Source organism: Pongo abelii, chromosome 5 (assembly GCF_028885655.2).
Source record: "Pongo abelii isolate AG06213 chromosome 5, NHGRI_mPonAbe1-v2.0_pri, whole genome shotgun sequence".
NCBI lineage: Eukaryota > Metazoa > Chordata > Mammalia > Primates > Hominidae > Pongo > Pongo abelii.
Genome location: NC_071990.2, coordinates 158,886,050 through 158,909,790, shown reverse-complemented (window position 1 = coordinate 158,909,790; position 23,741 = coordinate 158,886,050). Strand labels below are relative to the sequence as shown.

At 42.3% G+C, this 23,741-nt stretch overlaps 1 protein-coding gene across 10 annotated transcripts in view; it reads right to left on the bottom strand.

Moving 5' to 3' along the window:
• Positions 1 to 2,418: 2,418 nt before the first annotated feature.
• ARID1B (AT-rich interaction domain 1B) overlaps positions 2,419 to 23,741 on the bottom strand; it is a 433,110-nt gene continuing 411,787 nt past the window's right edge. For 9 of the 10 annotated variants that reach the window (XM_024248190.3, XM_024248192.3, XM_054558365.2 and 6 more), the window contains 7 exons: positions 21,937 to 22,075; positions 21,508 to 21,680; positions 15,454 to 15,604; positions 12,871 to 12,967; positions 10,289 to 11,072; positions 7,662 to 7,792; positions 2,419 to 5,510 (listed from right to left, as the gene is read on the bottom strand). In XM_024248190.3, coding sequence (XP_024103958.3) covers positions 3,786 to 5,510; positions 7,662 to 7,792; positions 10,289 to 11,072; positions 12,871 to 12,967; positions 15,454 to 15,604; positions 21,508 to 21,680; positions 21,937 to 22,075 — 3,200 coding nt within the window. In that variant the 3' untranslated portion in view covers positions 2,419 to 3,785. The remainder of the gene's footprint in view (positions 5,511 to 7,661; positions 7,793 to 10,288; positions 11,073 to 12,870; positions 12,968 to 15,453; positions 15,605 to 21,507; positions 21,681 to 21,936; positions 22,076 to 23,741) is intronic. The other variant, XM_054558366.2, reaches the window with a different exon arrangement.

Sequence of the window (23,741 nt, the reverse complement as noted above, 5' to 3'; positions counted from 1 at the left end):
GATCACTTGAACCTATGAGTTAAAGGCTGCAGTGAGCTATGATCATGCCACTGTGCTCCAGCCTGGGTGACAGAGCTAAACCCTGTCTTTGGAAAAATAAAAAAAAGTGTTCAATGCATAAACACGGAGCGTTCTGAGTGTTTTCAATGTGAAACACTATTTGGAAGACTAGTTTATTTCTATAATTGTCTGACATGAAAGACTAGAACATAATTGAAACAGGGTCATTGTTTATTGAGGACTCCTCAGAGCCTAGAACAGAGCCAGGCACACAGCATGTGCTCAACACATCTCTGTTAAATTCATGAGTAATGTTGCCTGTTAGCAGATTAAATGCTGCTACCAAGTGTATTCATCAGAGTTTTTAACAATCTTGCCTGATCATGAAGTTTACTTCCAAGTTCTCCTAGGCTGGTGCTGAGCAGGACTTCAGGCAGCTGGGCCACGGCCCTCGAGATAAAGAAGTGAACCAACACTCAGCAAGAAGAACAGGGACTGTTTGCACTGTCCATTTGTGGCTCATTTATAATACTTTCTTTGCTTCCTCAAAGGTGAACAGACACGGGAACAGGTACATGTGGTTTGATAGGAAATGAAAGATTTCCAACAGTTTTAAATGGATGGACTTCAGGGCAAAGGCTGGCTTCTTTTCATAAAGGAGGTAGTTAATAGCTTACATTGTATGAGACTGCCCGTATGCCCTTAAAAAAATCATTCTTCATTATAACTCTGAAAAAACAGCTTAACTAGTCTTTGAACTGGCCACCTTCATCAGTAAAACATGCTTCTATATCATTCTCTTCCTCAAACAAAACACTGTGAATAGCTATTGCTGAGCAGACGCCACCCAGTATCTCTTATGTGACATTAAAAAAATCCACTCAAATACCAACAGATTCAACTTTATAGCACCATTCCAAAATACTAAACTTTCTTTGCACCTTTATTTTTTTATCTTTTTTTTTTTTTTTTTGGTACACATTTAAAGTCTGGGCATCCTGTAAATTTCTGAAAAGCCTCATAGAAAAAAAAACCGACTAATTTTTAGGACAAAGCAATAACTCAGTTTATAGGCAAGATGATCTCAAGCAGGCTGTAAATTCTTCGTGGGCTTCTGTAAATCTTGATTCGGGGGTCAGAATATGGAAAGGAGGCTAAAGTCTTCCTGGATTAGTCTCTAGAGACTGTGTTACGCATCAGGATAGAAAAACTTGTTGCCCAACGGTCAGACTCTGCGTATCGGTTACAATGCAAACCATAACAACAGTCTTCTGTTAATTATTTTACTCTTCTGATTGACAAAGGAATTGGAATACTGGATATGTTCGGAGTTTGTATACACCTTTTATTTGTACTCTGTAAGAGAGAAATTAGAATAATATTGAATTCCCTCTTACAAATCTCCATATTTGAAGCTTGGAGCACTGAAATCTGTTCTTAGCAAGCAGATGTATTTAAAGTAGAATTATAAATGGGTCTTTAATTCAACATATATTTGGTTGCATTGTTATGTAAGAAGACTGTTTGACTCAGTAATGTGGGAGTTGACAAATGAGAGACTGCTTGCAGAAAAGATGATTTTTTTCCTCGTGACACTGGAGAGTCACGTCTCACAATGACTGTAACTGCATGTTCTTGTCTAACTCTTCCATATATTACTGTGAGTAATGTGAACCGACACAATGTATGCGAGGGGCTGGGGATTCTGAGTATGTTGTGATTGGAAGAGGGAAGAGAAGAGGTAGAGGTCCACTAACAGCATAATTATGCAGCAGTTTCAAAGAAATTGATTATTACACAGTAACAGTCAATGACCCAGGAAGAGAAAGTTTCAATTAGAAGTGACTAGTATTAAAAAGCTACTGTGCACCGGGTAGGAAGGAACATGAGAACCATAATATGCCCTGAAATAGAAATAATCACTTTGCACTATGTACACCACATACAATATAACAGATTCTTTTTTAACATTGCACAGTATAAATATCATACACGGTGGAGTAAACTAAATGCAAAATAACTTTGAGGCACACAGAAGAAACAAGGAATAGATTGAACTTTGATTAAACTAAGATGGAGTTAGTAAAAGGCAGAATGTTACATTTTCAGGCCAGTTAAGCTTCTGAGATCTCACCTCAAGTGGGTCGGCAGCCACCTCCCATAAATACTGAAAATGATCATACCTCAATGTCGTTAGAGTTAATTGCTTCAAAGAAAGACTAATTAGCTAAGTAATTTGAGAAAATCAAACTGTTGCTCCCCACTCTAAAGTAGGTAACCCCTAAAGGTCTCTTCCAAATGTAGGGTTTTATAATGTGAATACACTGCTGCATTCCCCTATTTCTTGTAAATAACTTGATTACTAGGAAACCACTTTAAGGAAACTAGAACAGTATTCAAGAACACCCATCACAGTGCTTAACAAGATTTAATGTACATTTATTCTTAACATGTGGAACATATAAAGATTTTATACTGAATAAATGATATTCATTAAGCCAGAGGAAAAGGAGGAATTTACATCAAGTTTTTTTCTTTTTTTTTTTTAAACTACATTATCTTGAAATACAAATGTGGATTCTCGTCACTGAAAAATCTTTGAAGTTGTGTTTCTTCCTTTTAGTTGTATTTTTTTTCATTTTCTCTTTTTTGTCTGTACTGGTAACCATTTTCTAAATCAATCCATATACAACCATTTCCACACCTTGATTCATGAAGCAAATTGTGATCAGCTGCTCTCCTGAAATCGAGCATGACTTTATACATACAGAAACTTGTACATTACCCTCTCTTTTTTTTTTTTGTTTTTGTTTTTTGTATTTTTTCTTTCTTTTTTTGGAGATATGGCCCTAATGAAAAAATATATAAAATAAAAATAAAAAATTATTTAAATCTACCATCACTTCGTAGTTACCACATCATGAAAAAGAAACTAAAACTTTGTACTAAAAAAAAAAAAAAAGAAAAGAAAAAAATGAGGGTATGTTTAATGTACAACTTCTATATACATCACAGCCCATAGGCAGTAAAAAAAATATTTAAAAAATGATTAAAGGAATTGTGAAGAACTGTCATGTGGAAGGTCAAACGCCGACAGCAGGCATGACGGGAGTGGTGAGGAGCAGTTTCTGGATCGTTGTCAGGTATGTATTTTCAATCTTAAAAAACATTGTTTTTGCTCCCAGCCTAATGGAACCATCTTCCTGTGGAGAAACCAGTATCATTTCATAGTTTTGACTACTGACTGACATACCTCCTTGAGCCCCTATACCTGTATCTGTAGAAATTTCTATTGCACAGAACTTTGGGTGATGGGATGCAGTTTTTTTCATTCTCTGAGGAGTAAAACGCATAGGAAATGGATAATTTTTCACCTTTTTGACTCAGTGTGGTGAATTTTCGCATCTTAGCATCTTTTGCCACAACTTTTTTCTTTAAAGTCAATTTGCTTCCCCCAAAAATGCAATACAACATGGAAAAGAACATTAAAAAGATCTGTGAAAAACAAAAAGTGACCTTTGAATGCACTAGACAGCAACTTTGGTTAAAAAAAAAAAGAAAAAAAAACCCCAAAGGATGTACTTATACACACAGACAGCAAATATTAATTTCATAACTGTTCAAATTAATTATTTCTTTAATTCCCAATTGGTAAATAGTGAATGGGGCAGAGGAGCAAAGATTTTCTTTTCCTTCTTCCTACGCTGGATAAACAAGAACAGAAAACAGCCAGTTATATGTGACCCTCTAATCTTCACTCACACATGCTTGCCTTCTCACTTATGTCATAACTGCCCAATCTGAAACAGTACATCACAGATGACAGATGCAACCAGAGAGTTCAGGACAGCTGATATCGAGATATCCAGCAACCGGCCCTCGTGCAAAAGGAATTCCGAGCGGTTTTCGTCCACTCTGGCCATGGCTAGCAAAGCCTTGGCCGCCCTGCACATCATGTCTACGCTAGGTGGTTCCAGGGGCGGGGGCTGCATGTGCATGAGGTTGTGCTGGCTCTGCTGGTACTGGGCCATCGTGACCCCATCCTCTAGGAAGCTTATCAAGTTTCCAATGCTTCCTTTCTGCACAGCTATGGCCCTTGCCGCTAGTGCGTCCCCTTGGGCAAGGTTCGATAAAAGCGCCATGGACATTTCTCGACAGACTGGGTTTTTGCGATCCCCAACGTACCTAACTAATGTAGCATAGAATTTCTCCTGACGACTAAATGGAGGAGTGGCCAAGATCAGGTCCACATTATTGTCCTGGATACTGAGTTTACAGAGGGTCTCCAGCACAAGTCTCTGAGGCGACAGGACCGAGTTGGGTCCCACAGTTGGAAAGGGATCTTGTGCCTCTGCAGACGGGCACACCATCCAGTGCAGCAAGCCATCCAAAATTGGCAAGCAGATGCTTTCCGTGTAAGCAGACAAGTCTAGCTGCCCGGAAATGTTGGCCAACGTGACCAACGTGTTATCCCTCAAGACCTCGAGGCAGTCCCACCACCACTCATCTTTGCTGCAGGCCACCCCCTTGTCCTCATCCTCCTCTTTCTCATAGGTCTGCGGTGCTCGCTTTCTCTCTGGATGCTCGTGGTGAAGAAGAATCAACTTCCCCAGGATCAGCACCAAGCCTGGATGTTTGGACATTTCGGCATCATTGCCAGGCACGAATGACAAGCTACGGACAATATTGGACACACAGATGCATCGCTTAGCCAGCGAGTCCTGCCAGTGCGCGATGGTGCACAGAGGAGTCTCGTCTCGGCTCCTGGGCTCGTCCTCCAGCAGCTTGATGTTCCGGTGACTTTTGGCTTGCTGGATACCAAAGGGAAACTTACTGCTTTCGGTCTGGGGCCCAGGGTTTGCGTCTTCGGGCAGTGCCCCTGGCCGAGCAGAGAGGACGTCATCGATGGTTGCTATGATGCTTTTCTCTTGCTGCTCTTCAGAGTCGCCTTTGCCTTCTTGCTCTTTCTTTCTACCTGCGGAGCTTAAGGGGGGAGGTGGGCGCCTGCGAGGAGGAATTTCCATCTTGCTCTCAAAGTGAGTCTGAATGTGCTCAGTGGTGTCGCCCCCGCCGAGCTGCCAGTGCAGAAGGCCACTACTGAACTCCTGCACACGCCCCAACTTGTCAGATCGGTCAACAACAAACAGGTTGTTCTTTTTGACTATCTTTATTGGCAGCTTGTCGAACTTACTGGCTTGCTTGGGCTTCTCCTTTGGGTCTGCAGCGGCGTCCGGGGCAGTCAGAGCGATGCTGCTTTTTTCATCGCTTTCTGTCTTCTCGCTGTCTTCCTCCTCGTCCTCCTCGTCTTCCTCGTCGTCATCAATACATTCAGCATCTTCCTCCTCTTTCCCAGAATCGTCCGCCAAGGACTGGCTATCATCCTTCCTTGCTGCGTTGTGATCAAGTGCTTTTTGGCTGGGGTCTCCCACTTCATATTCCGTAAGAATTCCAAAAATGTCAATCAGGCATTTTCTAAAGTACTCGACTAAAAGTTCGAGAAATCCAGACAACTAGAGAGGAGGAGGAGGAGAAGAAAGAAAGAACAGGTACAATGTCATGACATCAGATATGACCGAGGAGGGAAAAGATCCTGAGACCCGTCAATACCTTTCCATCATTGTCACACGTTTGTCTCCCTTTTTGGCTGGACCATGAAAGATAAAGTACCTTTCAGGTCCAGTGAACTTCCTGAATTTTACAGTATAAACTAAACCAACGTTTAGCATGTTCCTTATTTGCTGCTTCCTTGCTTAGACTACCTACACGAAAACTTACTTTTTATTCTCATATTTCTAATCTTATCACTGAGGGAGTGCCTTGCTGTTCTTTACCTTTCTGTTCCTGATTTAGAGACAAGGTACTCATTATTAGAAGAGTGGAAACAGGGATTTTACAGACTCTTTTGCCCAAAGTGACTCTGTTCTCTTATTTATCTGAGACTTGCTTGCCAGGATTTTTATGGTTGTTATTCTTAGGATTTTATGGTTATTTCTGTCTCAGGTACCATAGGTTACCCTAATTTATGTTCTCTATATATCTTTTGGAAAAGATAATTTCAGCAATGTGGTAGCTCATGAACACTGAAAATTAAAAACAAATCAATTTAGCCTATGATAAATAAATTAGAATGTTTCATAAAATGCAATTTTACATTTCAGTTATTTATGACTCTAGTTGAAAGACAAAAACCACTGTGAGAGAACCACTGACTACGAAAACAAGTTTGGTTTCCTTTAAGCAACTGTTTGTATCAAGAAAAAACCAGTACACTTCATGATTAGCAACTGCCCTCTCTCCCAACACCCGCCCCCCACCCACCATGTTTAGGAACTCTAAAGAGTAAGTAACAAGGATTCTTTCCCGGTAGATGTTCTGGAAATCAGCTATACCTTCATATCCTACTGTCAGTTTCTTGAAAGTAGAGTTGGAACAATTTTTAAGAAGTCAGGGGAAGCCCCCTGCACCAACTAGAAGGAATTGCTTTTAGTGTGCTGAAGGCACAATGTTCCAAGGGCATTTTCCCTTTTTTTCCAGGGGAAAAGGGAAAGTTAATAAAGCAATTCTGGGTATGCAAATATGTGATCAACAACAGTTCACCTAACATAAGGATGAAAGTGCATTACTCTAGCAAATGTAGTATACAGTTTTTAAATATTTATTTTCTGTTAACACAGAACTCGTACAATGTTTATGACCTTATTAATAAACTTTCTAGCAATTGAAAAATTGCCTTTCTAGGCTGATAATGAGAGAAAAAAGAAGTAGAAGATTCTGGTCTTATTTCCTTAGAAGCAAGGAAATTAAGCGTTTTAGTTTTTGCACTCAAAGTAGAGAGTTGTTTGTATACTGTAGGGAAAATGACCTTTTTCCATTTTTTATTTCTAAATATTTCTTTCAAAGTCTATAGCCCAGTGGACTCTTGGGCATTTTCCCCAAACTTCAGTCCTCCTCTCTTCTAGCTATTATGCTGGAAGCTACCTGAAGCCTACCTCTGAACAAAGGAGGGGTTTAAGCTCATTAAAAGTAGTAGGCTTTTACATGACTGCTTCAAAATAACCTGGAGAGAGGCAGAAATGAGAGAGCATAGACTAAGAAGTAAGTTTAGCCATGAGTTCATAACTATTTTAGCTGACTGAGAGGTACATGGGGGTTCATTAAACTGTTCTCTCTCCTTCTATATATATTTATACATTCTATAAATGTATAGAATATAAATTTCTAAATCTTGAATATCTTTTTAATGAAAAGAAGATGTCAAGTCCTCCTGGAAAGCAGGGTTATGTCCCATTGCAACCAATTGTGTTTCCAATGCTGACTCCAGTCACAACTTAATGTTACATTTTGATTATTTCCCATTGGCCTGCTAATATTCATTCTGAACAATTTAATGTTACTACTGTCATCTATCCCACATACACATACACACACAGTCACTGTTCTCTCATAAGAAATAGAGGTATGTGTGTACACACACTAAAGACTACAATGAATATTATCCCAGATAACTCTACATTGATTAAGGCTGTTTGATAACAACTGCAGTGATCAACAGTGTTGGACGGTCAGTGCTAATCAACTTAGGCATTAGTTCAAGCACAAGCGTGCATGGCCTGATGCTCTCCTATCCTAATTTGGTTGTTAGTTGGACTATGCTGGCTTACCTGGGAGAGATTGAAAGTAGCAACAGTGCTGTCATCATACAGAAGAATATTAATAGTGTCCAAAGCCCATGTACTCTCAGCCAAAAGACCTGATTTAAGGGACATCATCACACGCCACGCCTCAGGAGTAACTGAAGATGGGAAAGAACAAGGATATCATGAATGTTGACTCTATGCATGAAAGAACGAAAGTTAACGAAAGAGTAAGAAAAAATAAGTGGAGTGTTAAGTTAAATATTGACTTTAAACAAATGCTCTCAAGGACAGTTAAGCGTGATCATTTCAGATTTTAAATGGAGGCCATAGCTGTAGTGAGAAACTTTTGTGGTTCAAGATCTTCTCGCTTTGTTGGTCACGCAGGGGCCGAAAGTGCTTCTAGAGGTGGAGTGGTTGAGCACAGATGGTCCTTTCTCATGGCCGGGTTATTTCTTTCAGCCACCCTACAGAGTCTGCAATGTGGTATCAGAGCTTTTAATAAATGAGTCAAACCCAAAAGTGGTATTTGTCTTCTTTTGCCTTCGCCACTCACGAGGGTCTCAAGGTGGCGTCCTGGAAGGCTGCCAAGTATGCAGAACATGGAAGCAAAATTTCACTCCAAAACAGCCTCCTCGGACACACAGCCTTGGCTTCCCAGGCTGCTTTCCTCTAGTCCTGTGCTCCTGCCCTCAGAACATGCTGTGACAAATATCAGCACTTTGATGGCTCAGATTTCTCAGGAGTATGGTTGGAGCCAAAGAATGGGAAGTAGTTTGTTGTTTTCCCTGTTCCTGCTACTGAAGAAAACAAAATGATCAGGTAGAAAGTTTGTAAGATTTGCCATGAGATGGGGCTGCGAGAATAGACTCAACAGGCATGGGAATTTCCCAGGAGCTGTGGCAGCAGTGCAGGGCACCAGCCCGAGAGGGCAGAGACCCAGCTCAGCCAGATCCCCGGAACTGCCCGGAGGCTGGGGGCATTCTCCAGGCGCCAAGAAGCACTGCACGTGGGGGAGACACCGTGGCTTTTCCACTTGATTTTAACTGTATCTGTTTTAAAATTTTCTAAGATAGCTACATACTGTTTTTACAATAAAAAAATCAAAATTACTTTTAAAAATAAACATATAAATTTCCCTAGGTTGAAGACAAATGCTATATAATCTGCGCTGGGAGATTTTTAGAAAATTTAGATGTATTTATTTAAACATACATATACACACATAAACACACAATATACGTGTGTGTGTATATATATATTTCTATATATAAAATGGTGCTCAGTGTCTGTGTCTCCTTCTCTCCCTCTGCAACCCCATATATATATATACACAAACACACACACATATTCTATATATATCTATATCTATATTTATATCTATCTATATTTATATCTATCTATATATATATATAAAGGGATATAGATACACACGCATTATATATAAATGGATAGATATATGTATACATAAAGGAATATATATATATAAAGGAATATGTGTGTGTGTGTATATACAGTGGCACAATCACTGCTGAAGCCTTGATCTCCTTGGCTCAAGTGATCCTCCTACCTCAGCCTCCTGAATAGCTGGGACTACAGAAATGGATCTCATTTTTGGCTAATCTTTTTTCTTTTTAGTAGAGACGAGGTTTTGCTAGGTTGCCCAAGGGTGGTCTCGAATTCCTGAGCTCAAGTGATTCTCCTGCCCTGGTCTCTCAATCTACATCTCCTTAATGTCCAATGATTGATGTCTTTCAAATTATTAATATCTTTAATTTTCTAATCACTGAAAAAGATTTTAAGTCAATTTGTTCTTGAGATTTTTTGAGGAATTTTTCCTAATATAACTCAGATCTATTATCTTCCTTCCTGTGTTAAAAGTACTTCAAAAATAATGCAGAAACCCTGTGTGTACTTCCAGATAGTCCAGACCTCTGATTAGTATTCAGAACATCCCACAGAGGATAAACAAGCAACATCAGCATTCGATAGACATGGTTCTTGGCCCAAGTCTACCAGTGCATTGGATGATATCAGTTCTATGTATCACAGCATAGCATATTCTATATGTCATACCATCTATCAATCTACATATTACATACAAGCTTTAACTTTTTCCCACAGAAATTCACTGTATGTTTTCACTTGCCTTCAGATTTTCTCAGGTCACCTTTAGCATTTCATTAGCCTCATGGGGGGGTCTGTTAGGCACGTATTGTAGTGATTAAGTGGCTTGGTTAAGTTCAAATCTTTAAGCCCAAAATATAGTATATAACCACTGAGGATTCCCTGATCTCTTACTTGAAGCTCTGATCTTTCACACAAATAACATTCACATGTAAAACTACCATTTTATTTCACCGTGTTAGCCAGGATGGTCTCGATCTCCTGACCTCGTGATCCGCCCGCCTCGGCCTCCCAAAGTGCTGGTATTACAGGCGTGAGCCACCACGCCCGGCCAATCTTTCTGGCACTATTTCTTAATTCAGATTAGCAGCCTCCAACTATTACTCCTACATAAAAATGCATCTTGATAATTTCTAGTCATAGTTTTTTCATCCCTTTAAGATTAACAGGAACAGCATCTTTACTAAAATTAAAATTCTACACTGCAACTGGAATTCATTTCAGAATGAAAGCTTTGGAATTCTTACCGATATCTTTGGAGGTAATCTTTCGCCTTTGTTTCAAGACTGGTTGTGATGCTTCTACTGAGCCAGGAGGAAAGGTGATCTCCCTTCTGATTGGGGGTGGTTGGGGTGGTGGCCCGGTGACCTGGGATGTGGGGACCGTGGGCATGACCTTCTGCATCTTCATAGACGGCAGAAAGGGAGACTTGCTTGGAGACATGCGGTTCTCCAGGGAGCGCTGGAAGGACGCTGGGCTGGGCGCCCTGGAGATGTGATTTGGCAGTGACGGTGGCGTCTGGTAGGACGGCTGTGGTGGGCGTGTGATGGGCTGCATGGAGGCTGAGGACGACATATAAGGCTGACGCTGGCTGACGTGAGAAGGCCACTGGCTCTCATGATTTATCCTCTGATCGGGTACCATCATATCGTCCGTGCGGTTCATGCCTGGGTAAGGGGGCGCCTGTGTAGGGCCGCCAGGGCCCTGCCTGTTCTGGTAGGGATAAGGCATATCATTGCGTGCTGCCCACATATTCTGCTGAGGCCCCTCACTGGAGGACGACTGCAGCGGGCCGCCCATCATCTGAGGTGGGATTCCGTGCGTTTGGATCTGCCCCGGGCCCTGCATCCTCTCCCTGCTGTAGGGATACGGGTACTGGCCCTGGATGGGCCTGCGGTCCGGGCCCGAGTAGGAGCCTCCATACTGGTTGTACATCTCCTGCTGCTGGCTGCTGTACTGCATGTTGTACATGTCGCCCTCATGGCGCTTGGCTGGGGGCCCATACATGCCGTCCATATGGCGTTTGTAATTCTGGAATTCACAGAAAGACAAATCATCCTGATGTGCTCTTACAGGTATAATCACACACTGAAATTATGCAAAATAGTTATTACCTGCTAGAATGTTCATTTCAAAATGAATATGGGAAGCTCCTATAACAACAGAGAACTAACAATTTATGTTCCATATTTCAGTATTATATACACCAGGTCACACACTCACGAGAGGGCATCCAGAGTTTGTTTTCACGTGTTTGAAACTTCCTGTGGAAAAAAAAAAAGCCTCCTCTCCTTAGGCTGTGCCACCGGGACAGCCAGCGTTCAACTCCCACACAGGCAGACGGCTCCCGGGCTGGGAGCTGCGCTAGGACCACAGCAGGAGGCAGAAGGACCCTCTCACAGGAAAGCCAGCATCCAGGGGCTGGCCTGAAAGGGTCTTGGGGTAAAAGGGTTTCTTGGGCCTCATTTTACAGAAAAGCCTCCGAACAGGACTCGGCTCCCCAGACTGGCCCGTGTCACCCAACATCCATCCCACGGCTCCTGCCCTGACTTCTGGCCTGGTCAGGTGCGGCTCCCCCAAAGCCCCACTGGTCCCAGCACTGAGGACAGGGCTGGGACCACACCTGTTACTAAGCTTGCTTCCCAGGATGCTCCGGGACCAGTGCTTAATCGGGGTAGGTGGGACTCTGATGGGAGGCAGTGAGATGCTGATATTTTCCACTTTACTTGAAAACTGTTTAAGATCAGTTGGTTTAATAATGCAATTCACTGGCCAGGCGCAGTGACTCACGCCTGTAATCCCAGCACTTTGGGAGGCTGAGGCAGGAGGATCACCTGAGGTCAGGAGCTCGAGACCAGCCTGGCCAACATGGTGAAACCCCGTCTCTTATACTAAAAATACAAAAATCAGCTGGGCATAGTGGCGGGTGCCTGTAGTCCCAGCTGCTTGGGAGGCTGAGGCAGGAGAATCGCTTGAGCCCAGGAGGCAGAGGTTGCAGTGAGCCGAGATTGCACCACTGGATTCCAGACAGAGTGAGACTCCATCTCAAAAAAAAAAAAAAAAAAAAAGCAATTCACTGTGCCTATATGCTCCAGCAAAATTAAATAAATGAAAAATAATATACATATTATTATAATTATTATAATTATATAACATATATAGTTTTCAAAATTTTTATTTTTTGCAAGAGGTCTCAGATCTGAAAAGTTGTTTAAAAACAGCAAAGTCCTGTATGTCTGGAAAGCCACACCATGAAGGGCGGTTCCTGCAGCCGCACTGGTCACTGTAAGGGGGAGATCCTGCGTAACTTAGCATCTCTGAGCTGCAATGGTCACCTGTGAACCAGCAAAAACCTGTCCTACTTATTCAAAATAAGTATCATTAGCATCTTATCTCATTTTTAAATAAGCCAATTCACTTTCACTATTAGTATATAATATTTTAAGTTGCTTTTCTACACATTCTCCTTAAAGCATTGATAAATTTCTGTTCTAAAATGGCTTCTGATACAACAGTATGCACAATAGATACATGTTTAAAATATACTACTTCTAGCTTGGGCTTGTTATTATTTACAAGGACAAATACACTCAACTTCTTATTACAGGTTATATTTGTTTCAGGAAACCATGTATCAAGAGTTATTTTTAATTTGCTGACTTCAACATCCCAGGAGTACTTTCTAGCATTAACTATATCATGAACGCTCAGCAAACACTAATCGTTTTTGTTAGACGTCTGAAAATCTTCAGAAGTAAGACAAGTTTGAGTTTTAGCCTCCAGGAGAGAACCAGAAAACACAGCACCCCACGCCCACTCGCCAACTCACCGGCTGCTGTGGGTACAGGCCGGGCTGGTGCCCTCCATACGGCGGCTGTCCCGAGGGAGGGCCTTGGCCTGGATACTGCTGCCCATAAGGTTCATGCCTGGAACGAGGCATTCAAAGAAAACTTAACTGAGAAAAAGCTTCAGGCAAACAGAGAAATAAACAATCCATTTCTGGAACCCTGACTCCCCCAAGCAGCTCTGTGTAGCTTTCACCGCGCACCCCTCCGACAAAGGCCCTCTGAGAGGCAGCTGCACGCCAACTGTTAGCACCAGGGATGGGAACACCCATTTTGGGAATGGTGCCAAACTCCTAGTTCGGGCTGTTGGCTAATAGGTGTCAGAGGAATACCGGTTGAGCAGGCAGCCACCCTGTAAGCACTTGTCAGAGCCTCTGGCCTCTGCCTTGGAGGCCGCAGCCCCGCCTGTCCACTGACGTGTACCTTAGGAAGTGTCGTACAATGCTGTGATGAGAGGCATTAAGGGAAGCAAGAAACGACGAGAAGAACTTAAGACTCAAAGGCAATGTTCCTAGAAGTACCAGAACATCAAAATGTTTGTACTTTGGACATTCTCATTATGAATGGAAAATGTTTAATTTTTAAAAGCTATACTTCAAATTTAATTCAAATGTTAGCTAATCATTGTATAAATACAAGTGCTCAGAATTTCACAGTCCTATGCCCTAAAAGGCTCAGAAAAGAATAACAGCGATGATTTAAATGTACACCTATTACGTCTTAAAATGGAAATGAATAATACATTCATTTTTCAACTACTAGTACATTAAGAAATTATAAATACCATAAAAAATAGCATGTTTTGAAAGACAATAGATTTGGAACTTTGAAAAATACATTGGTTTAATATACTAAATCTTGTAAGAAAGGGAACAATGGACTGAATATATTCCTAAGCTGATCAAGGAATGAGAATAATAAAAACAAATAAATGAATTTTTAGACTATCACATGTGAAACAGACATGGGAACTTTTGATAACTACTTTGATATCTAAGAAGAAAGCTCAGAGATAGGAGGAAAGAAATGTAATTGACATGGGTAAAATTTAAGTTGCATAACAAGCAACATTTTTCAGAAGAGAAAACTTAACAATGAGGTAAACCTCTCTTTAATGTGGCAGAGCCAAGATAATTGTTCTTCTTCTAATCTTGCCAGCTACCCACCCCAAAAAAACATCTGTAGCTTTTCCTGGACCCTCAGAAACAAAACAAACCTAACTGAAATCCTTGATTCAGCACACTAAACGTTACCTTATGGTTAACTGATTAACGAATATATCACAAGTAAATATTGGCCATATTATGGCTAGGTTAAGAATTAGAAGAGTAAATTCCTAGGTCCCTAGGAGAAAGCACCGTGTCTCCTTAAACATGGGATGGACTCTCAGGAACAAGGCTCACAGACAATACCATAAGGAAACCTCATTTGGTAAAGCCGTGATTTTTCAACCTTTTTCTCCTTTGTATTACACCGAGGAAGCTTTCCCACTGAACTGTCCCTGTGACCCCAGCATGTGGGCTGATGAAAGGTGAGCGGCTCTGGCCCAGCCGGTCCCCGGTAGAACAGCACACGCAGCTTCCAAAGGCAGCGATCCCAAAGTCAGCTCCACCCCGTGGCACACTGGTTCCGGGGAGGGAAAAGCCCTTCTATTATGCCTCTATCTTTTTTTCTTTAAAAATCTGAAACATTATACGAAAACTTTGCTTATCGTCATGTCTCTTATTAGGAGGTAGAGAACATACCAACAAGGGGAAGGGGTTTTTGTGACAAAAGAGTATTGAAGTCAGGGCCCAGGCAAGGGACTTTCTTCACAAAAAGAAGCCTACCCTATGCCATCATCTTAGGAAGCAGTTTTCAGGTTACCTTTCAGAGCCATTTCAACAACTTTTCCTCCTATCTAATTACAAATCAATCTGCATCATCAGTCCTGCAGCTGAACTTGCCATTTTAACTTGCAAGTTTAACTTGCCATTTGAAGTCATTTCAAGATGACTTCCTTAAGAGAGGCTGCAGTGAGGCCTGTGCTGTGGGTTTTCTAGAGATGTTTATTAAAGAGCAAAGTATTGTCCCTCTGTTTAAAATATTCACAGAGAAAAAGCACTGCCTGAAAGACGTTTCCAGAATGCTGAAAGCCCAGTGTGGCGACCACTGCACAGGCCTTTCCCCAGACAGAAAGGAGGGAGGGGAGCTGGTGCTGGGGAGGCCCAGGCATCCAGGAGCTCCAGGCGAGCCATGTCTGGAGTGTGCAGCTGGCAGTCCCTCAGAAGGAAGTTGGGTGCTGGTGCCGGGTGCCAGCGTGACTTGTGGCGGCCCTGGCTCTTGACTTGGGGAGGAAGACTCCTACCAAGGCCAAGGTCCTTCTCCCTCGTCCTGAATAGCCATCTACTGAGGGCAGCCACCTGACACTCACCTGGTGACCAGCAGCCATTGCCTCTTTACTTTCACAGGAAAGGGGACACTGTATATTGTCATCAGTGGCTCAGCTGCCAGGGCTCAGAAATGTGTGTGTGAGGAAAGCACGGTTTCTAGTAAATCCTCATATTGTCATTTTAAAAAATACTCACCTTCGGTCGTAACTGGCTCCATAGGGAAACTGCTGGCGCTGCCCCATGCCCAGGTTAGACATTGCTCCGGAGGGACTTTGGTTGTACATGTCCTGCATGCTGCTGTTGGGCATCTGTCCTTGCGTCATAAAGGGCTCGCTGCTTCCAGGCACTGCAATATTTTAAATAAAATGCATACATTTAGGCATTTCTGAAAGTCAAAGGCCCATCCATCCCTTCTAGTCATCTCTATTGTCTTTGGACTTTTTTTTGAGATGGAGTCTCACTCTGTCGCCCAGGCTAAGTGCAGTGGTGTGATCTTGGCTCACTGCAACCTCTGCCTCCTGGGTTCAGGTGATTCTCCTGCCTCAGCCTCCCAAGCAGCTGAGATTACAGGCACCCACCACCATGCCTGGCTAATCTTTGTATTTTCAGTAGAGACAGGGTTTCACCATGTAGGTCAGGCTGGTCTCAACATGCTGGGATTATAGGCGTGAGCCACTGTGCCTGGCCTGTACTTTTTCTTAATATGGTAGACCATAATACTATTGAAAGAGCGTAAGGTGTGGAGCCAAGATGTGCTCTGTGGGGGCAGAAATCTAAGATGGCCCTGAAGATCCAGCACCCCCTGCCCAGTGGGCACCTTCCATGAGCCCCTCCCCTTCAGTGTGGGTGGGACCTATGAATACAATGGTATCACTCCCGTGATTATGTTATGTTACATGGCAAAAGAGGCTTAACAGATGTGATTATAGTTACTAATCAGCCGACTGTGAGTTTAACCAGAAGAGAGATTGTCCAGGTAGCCCTTTAACTTTGGATCTAGAGCTTAGAGAGGAGGCAAGTCAGAGATATTTTCCTGCTGGCCTTGAAGAAGCAACTGGCATGCTGTGGAGGGGATCACGTATTAGGGAAGGTGGGCAGAAGACAGTCAACAAGAAAACGGGACTGCAGCCTCACAAACACAAGGAACTGAATTCTGCCAACAACTTGAATAAACTCGGATGAGGACCCTGAGCCTTCAAGGAGCTCACAGTCCTGGCAGACACCTTGATTTCAGCCCGTGGGACCCTGAGCAGAGGCCCAGTCACACTGTGCCAGATTCCTGATCCACAGACACTGGAGGATCATACATTTATGTTGTTTCAAGCTGCTAAGTTTGTGGTAACTTGTTATATAACAACACAGAAAACTAATACAGGCCCAGATCCATTCCTTACTTGGGTAAGTTACCTCTGAGTTTAATTTCATTTCTTTTTAGCATTTTTATTATGTTTTTTAGAGAGAGGGTCTCGCTGTATCACCTAGTGACAAAAGGTGCAATGTTGCAACTGCAGTGGTGAAGTGCAGTGGTGAAATTGTAGCTTACTGTTGCCTCGAACTCCTGGGCTCAAGCGATCTGCCTGCCTCAGCCTCCTGAGGTGCTGGAATTACAGGCATGAGTCATCACCTGGCCCCTATTTTCTTGTCTATAAAATGAGGCCAGTAATATTATCTCATGAAATGGTTGTAAGGAGGACATAAAATATGTATACAAAGTTAGTTCCCTTCTCCCATAAGAAAAAAAGTGAAAACCTTAACATTCAGCCACGATTCACTCCAAAATAAGGATTAAAAAAATTATTAGGGAGTTAAGAATAGCTCAAGATGGGATGAAACACAACTATTTCTAACACAGGATGGAGTGACAATTAGGTAGTATATGCAAATTAGCATCAGCTCAGAGCCTGAAGGAAATTGTGTTCAGTCCAGAAACTAGCCTGAAGGCAAATTAAACATTTTAATATAAATTTTCATCGTTATACAGTATTGCTACCTTTCTCCATCCTATGATAGTTACTTTTATGTTATGTGAAGCAAAAGCTGGTTAAGATTTCGTGAGCAGATACATTTTGTTAGGCTGGTAGAGAGGGGCCAATGCCGGCATCAAGTATTTTCCTTTGCAACGTGCTTTCACCTGTTTTATCTATTTGATCTCACATCAACCTGTGGTAGAACCAGTTTTGAAGTTACTTTCTATTTTGTAGATGTGAAAACAGAGATAGACAGAAATCACGTGGCATAATTAAATAGCTTTTCTCTAATTCACAAGGAAATTTAAAAAAATCAACAGGAAAAGCAACAACCAAATTAAAAATGGGCAAACACATAAATGAACATTCATAAAAGAAAAATAAATGGTCAATCAACATATGAAAAGATGTGTGAGTTCACTAATAATGGAATGAATCCAAGGTAAACAGTAATGAGGCCTTCCCCCTTCCATCTGATTGGCCAATGTTAACATGATGGACAATGATCATTCTTAGTAAGGGGGGTGAGAACCCGCACACTCTCACATGCTCTTGTTGAGAACATTAAACTGGTATAAGCTTTGCCAATACCTGCTTTACCTGCTATAGGAGGCTGTGCTTTGGCAACCCCCAAAGAAGTGCATCTCCCAGCATTCGCAGCCTGGGAAACCCCTCCCATGATGCCTTTGGGTTTGGTCATGTGATTAGCAATGCCTAAGAGGGCTCCAGCAAGTGAGATGCAAGCAAAAGTTTTTAAGTGCTTGCTCCTGAGACCTGTCCTCTTGGAGTGCTCCCTCTTGAAATCCATCTGCCATGTTACGGGCACCTAAGAAACTACATGGAAAGGCCCCATGGAGCAGACTGCAGCCAACAGCTCCAGCTGAGGTCCCAGTAGAGCCTGGGGATGACGTCAGCCACTCGAGAGACATCAGAGCCCAGCAGAGCTCTCAGCCTGGCTCCCAGATGATGGCGGCCACCTCAGTGTCCTAGCTGACAACATGACACACAGAGAGAAGAAATACCCAGTCTACCACAGAACTGAGAGATATAATTAAGTGTTACTGTTTTTAAAGCCACTAAGATTTGGGGGTAGTTTGTTATACTGTAAAAGCTGAGATATTCAGTAAACTAAAAAAAAGTTCCTATCCTTTGATTCAACAATTCTACTTCTAGGAATTCTATTTCACAGAAACATTCTTACAATGTGAAAAAACTGTACTTCAACAATCACTGCTTCATTGTTTATAATAGAAAAGATTATGGAACAACTCACCCATTACTAGAGCATTAGGGTGTATCTATTCAATTAAAAAAAGTAGAGCTATGTGTACAGATATTAATAGAAATTCGATATATACTATTCTGTTAAACATATAAAATGATGTTCATTTATATGTAATCAATCAATGCCTCAATCAGTGAAGTAAGGAAGTAAGAAGGAAGTAAGAAGGCAGCGAAGGCAGGCCAGTGAACAGGCAGGGCCAGGCCTCTCAGGGCTACTGAGGGCTAATATTAGATCAGACTCTTTGACTGTGCTACTTGTACTACAGGTTAACACCACCAGCAGCAGCAATAGTGACAAAGAGTATGTTTTCCACTGAAGTTAGCCATTAAATAAAAAATCAGAGCACCATTAAGTTTACTGACAGAGTAAGGCAAACTGAAGAATGGAAAACTATACACAACAGGATTAAGACTCTTAGAAAATCGGTTTCCCGTGGATTTTGTTTATCTGCTTTAATTTGGTACTGAATACACCAATACCATAAAGCAGCAGGTGAACTGAAATACACTAGGGATAACTGGGGATCATTTACATGGTTGATGAAAACATTACAGAGACAGTCACCAAAGTAGGATGGCTCAACCTTATGATGGTGTGAAAGATACAGACAGGCATTCAGTATGCTCCTCAATTTAAGATGGGGTTATGTCCGGATCAACTCATTGTCAACCAAAAATATCGTAAGTGAAAGTGTGTTTTCAAATTACCAATATTTTCAATTTAGGATGGGTTTCTTCTGATGTAACCCCGCTGTAAGGCGAGAAGTATCTGTATATATCTACCTAGGGCCTAGCAAGGTGATCCCAGAATCATTCCACCCCCACAAATTTATTTTTGTAATAAGAAATTCTAGGCATGAGGACACAAGGGAAATACACCTATAGTTGTCTAATGTGGTGTATTGGTGGGATATGGGAATGGTTTGCAATACATTCTGAGGCCAAATTCTAAATACTACTAATTATTTTTTTCCATGTTGTCATATTTTCCGAGTCTAAAGCCACCAAAAGCACTAACGAAATGTTCTGTCTAGCATCTCATACCACTAAGAAAAACAGCTCCCCCAACATTCACAAAGCTTTTGAAATTCTAAGCTTATGGATTTACTGCATGTTCTACAAAATCCTCACTTGGAATAAGCAGCCCTGAAACTTTTGAAAGAAAAAAAATCATAGATGACCTTGCTTTATGAGTGTTACCTGAAATATTGTACATGAAATACTATGAATTTCATTTTTAAATGGTATATGCCCTATACTCAAATTTTAAAGACTCTCCATTGTTCTTTTTCATTGGTCTATAATACATATGAAAACCAAGGCTTTGGGCTTTATGCTTCTCTCCACTCAGACAATATTATCAAGAAATGTATGTACCCCAACATCTAAGCACAACATAGGTACTATTATTCAAGAGATTCCAGAGTAAGTATTTCCATAAAAATATTATTCACTATTTCTTCTATATGTTTTTTTCCAATAATATACACATCATGCTTCAATTTCACAGGCCTTGAATACATTTGGAAGAATGCGCAAGAGCAAAATATCAAGTCTCCACTTGTGGCTTGTAGACCACGGGCAGAACTGAAGGACAGTGACTCACAGTCACAGCCTCAGGGCCGCCTCAACCTTGGGAGTCGGCAGGCATCGAGGGAAGGGCCAGCCTGGTGTCTCCTGATGGCAGTCACAAACTTCTGCACTCTCTGTCTCAAGGATCTCATCAATCCCATCACTGCAGATGCCATTTCTACACTTACTACTCCAAGATCATACCGATCCCAACATCTGCTCAGCTCCAGCCACGCACTCCATGCCTTACCATCGGGACACACCCCAGAGGGACTCCACGTTCCCCTCTCTAGCCCGGTCCTTTTCCAGTCCTCTGCATTGCAGGGAATAATGTCTTCACCCGCCCAGTCACGGTTAGCTTCTCCCTCAGGGCCCGCCTTCACTCCACCAGCACCTCTGACATACACTCTGCCGGCGGGTTCCCTCTGTGCTGCTGGTGTCCGGCTCCAGTTGGCCAGCTCCCCCTAGACTCTTACAGTGGTCTCCCCACAGCTACTCTCACCTCTTTCCAGTACATTCTCCAGAGATGGCCAGTTATTTATTTATTTATCACAAAAAAAAATCCTACTCACATCATTTCCCTGCATAACCTCTTTCACCTTGGCGAAAAATCCAGATTCATCAATACGCCCACAGACCCCGAAAGGCTCTGGCCCCGCCGGCCTCAACGACCTCAGCCTGTCCCCGGGCCCATGCTCACTGTGCTCTGGACACCCACCACCTCCTCATACACCAAGCTCATTCCCGCCACCACCCCCATGACAGGTCCTCAGGGCCCTTCCCTCTCTCCCACCGCGCCACCCAGTGCCACTGCTATCTGAATCCTTTCTTCCTTTCACTTTCCTGTCTTCCACCAACCACAATCTTTAACTGCTTATTTGGGCTTAACTTATTTTTTGCTTCCTCCCGGGAAGTAAGAAGGCAGGGAGTCTGTGATACCCTGAAGGTGGGCAGCGATTCTGATTTACTAATCCACGAGCTAGCACCCGGTGCACACTAGCACAACACCATGCCAGGTGCCGTGAAGTACGTGCTTACTTACCACCGCTGCCAGCCACTCTTCTCTGAGCTCTGTGTACAGGAACTTAATCCTTGCCATGCCTTTGGAAGCGGGTCCTATTATTTTCCCAATTTCTACATGAGGAACGTAACTTGGCATGTGTAAGGAGGTAGCAGGTATACAGAAACAGGGAGCATGTGCCGGGGAACAGGCCGAGGGCACTGAGGCCAGCCGGGGACAGGATGAGGGCACAAAGAGGCTAACTGCTTTTCCCAAGGCCACAAGTGGAGTGGGATGGGGACCTGGGACCCACACCGATGCAGCACGGGCTCAGAGGTGTTCTGAGTGAAAGGTAAACTGTTGTGGAATGGCAGAGAGTAGAATGCCCACTGGTCCATGCCCGGGCGGAGGGCCCTCTGCACGTACCTTTTCTCATTCCCCCAAAGGGGTCCTTGTTGGGCTCATAGGGCATCCTGCCCATCACGTCGGGCATGCTCATGCCCTGCTGGTAGGGGGCGTTTGGAGTCATGGAGTTCCGTTTCGGGAAAGATGAATCACTCACGTCTGAGAACGGGTCGTGCACACTGATTGTACTGCTTCTGGAGAGATGCAAAGAATGAAAGCTTAATGATACAGCAGGAGTTACCTCCAAACAGTACATTCAGAAGATGAACCCATCTTGAAATGTGCAAATGCAAAAACCATCCAGATAAATGACATGAAGAAAACTGGTAGTCATCAACGTTTAAAAACTCTCTAGAGAATACCATTTCTTCTCTCTGTGAAGTTTGCCCCAGAAAACTAAAAGATGAACAAACGTGACTTTGTATGGCTCACAGGGTTATTCGAACATACCTTCCACCTTGCATTGGGGTCATCTGTCCGTGAGGGGTGGAGGCTGGGGTAGGTGGCTTCAGGTCACCTGGAACCTCTGCCATGGAATTGCTGCCAGTTGACTGGGGGGTCTGTGGGCCTTGCAAGGATCCCGAGTTAGCTGATAGTAGCAGTACCAAGAGAAAACAGGAAGAAACCCAGAGATTATCAAGTAAGCCCAGCCGCCTTGCTAGTTATACAGATGAAAGAAATACATGTAAATAAGACACCATCTTATTAGAAACAGTAACAATAGCCATTGCTGATAATGGTGTTGTAAAATTCGTTGCTTTTCTATTGTTTACAGCAAAAATTAGTAAAGAAGTTTTTGAGTAAACTATTTGGCAACATATTTCATTTGTGAGCCATAAAACACATTTATATCTTTTGACTGGATACTTATTTTCTGGGGTATTTATCCCAAGAAAATAATCTAATAAAAAGGAGGCTTTAGGCAGAAAAGTGCTTATTCGCTGTTGTCTAGACTGGAAATAATCTAAATGTACATTTTTATAAATGGGATGAAAATTTTCGTGCATCAACTCGATGAATTATTGTGCTGTTTTAGAAACAAAATTAGAAAACTTAGTTCTGGGTCTTAGACAATGTGAAATGTTTAAGATGAAAAGCAAGGACACATTAACAATGAGCCTTATGTCATTTCAATAGCTTCTCAACATCTGAATGTGTCTGTGCTCTGTCATTAATAGCGTCACTTTTTGACCTATGAAATCAGATTTGTTATCAAAAAGCACACGTCATACTGGTTTGGCGTTTTTTAATGTTGTTATCAGGGTGCTGAGATTTGGCTTTAAGTATAATTACATTATAATAACAGAAATGAACAAGTTTTTTCCAAACCTTATGTGGGACTCTTGGAAAAATTAATTAACCTCACCTTGAGGGAAAAATGTAACATCTGCAGGGCTCCTGCTCTGTCATCTGTTGCAGTCCTTAGCATGCTAGATCATCAATAGATACTGGTTTCATGTGTGAATTAAACAAATACTTAATAAATGAGTAATACACCTACTATAGTCTAGGCTCTCTTCTATGCCCGCATACACCAGTGGACCAAACTGATAAGAAAGACAACAACCCCTGCCCTCATGGAGTTTCTGATAAAAACATGCAGAACCCCCCGAACAAATGGCAGGATTACTGCTGCTTGTGAATAACATTTTCCATGTTACTGTGTAGAATGCCTTTCCTATGATGTTCCCAAGGCTCACTACAATGACCATTATTCACATTTTACTCTAGTGGCAACGGAGGTAAAACAAACCACGAGAGGTTACAGAGGACACTGCGAAGGAGTCAGAAATCGAAATGAGTACATTATTTCTACTCGGAAAGCCTCAGCTAGACAGAGACATTTCTAGCCAGATGAGGTCTGCCCAGCCCCTGGCCTGGGTTGGAATGAACGCTGGCCAACAGAGCTGAACACTGCGTAACATCCGTCCCCGTGAGCCCTGCACTGAATGACTTAGAGAAGTTCTCAGAGATGCTGGAAAGACTGACTTTTTAAAAAAAGTTTTTACTTACTTTTTTTTTTTTAAACTTTAAGTTGAGGGGTACATGTGCAGGATATGCAGGTTTGTTACACAGGTAAACGCGTGTCATGGGGGTTTGTTATACAGAGAAGATTGTAGGTTATTTATACAGAGAATTGTAGGTTTGTTATACAGAGAAGATTGTACGCTTATTGTAGGTATTTTAAAAGAAAAATGTATTCACTCATACTTACAAACCAAATTTGCGTAAAACCCTGGAAACGCATGTTAAAA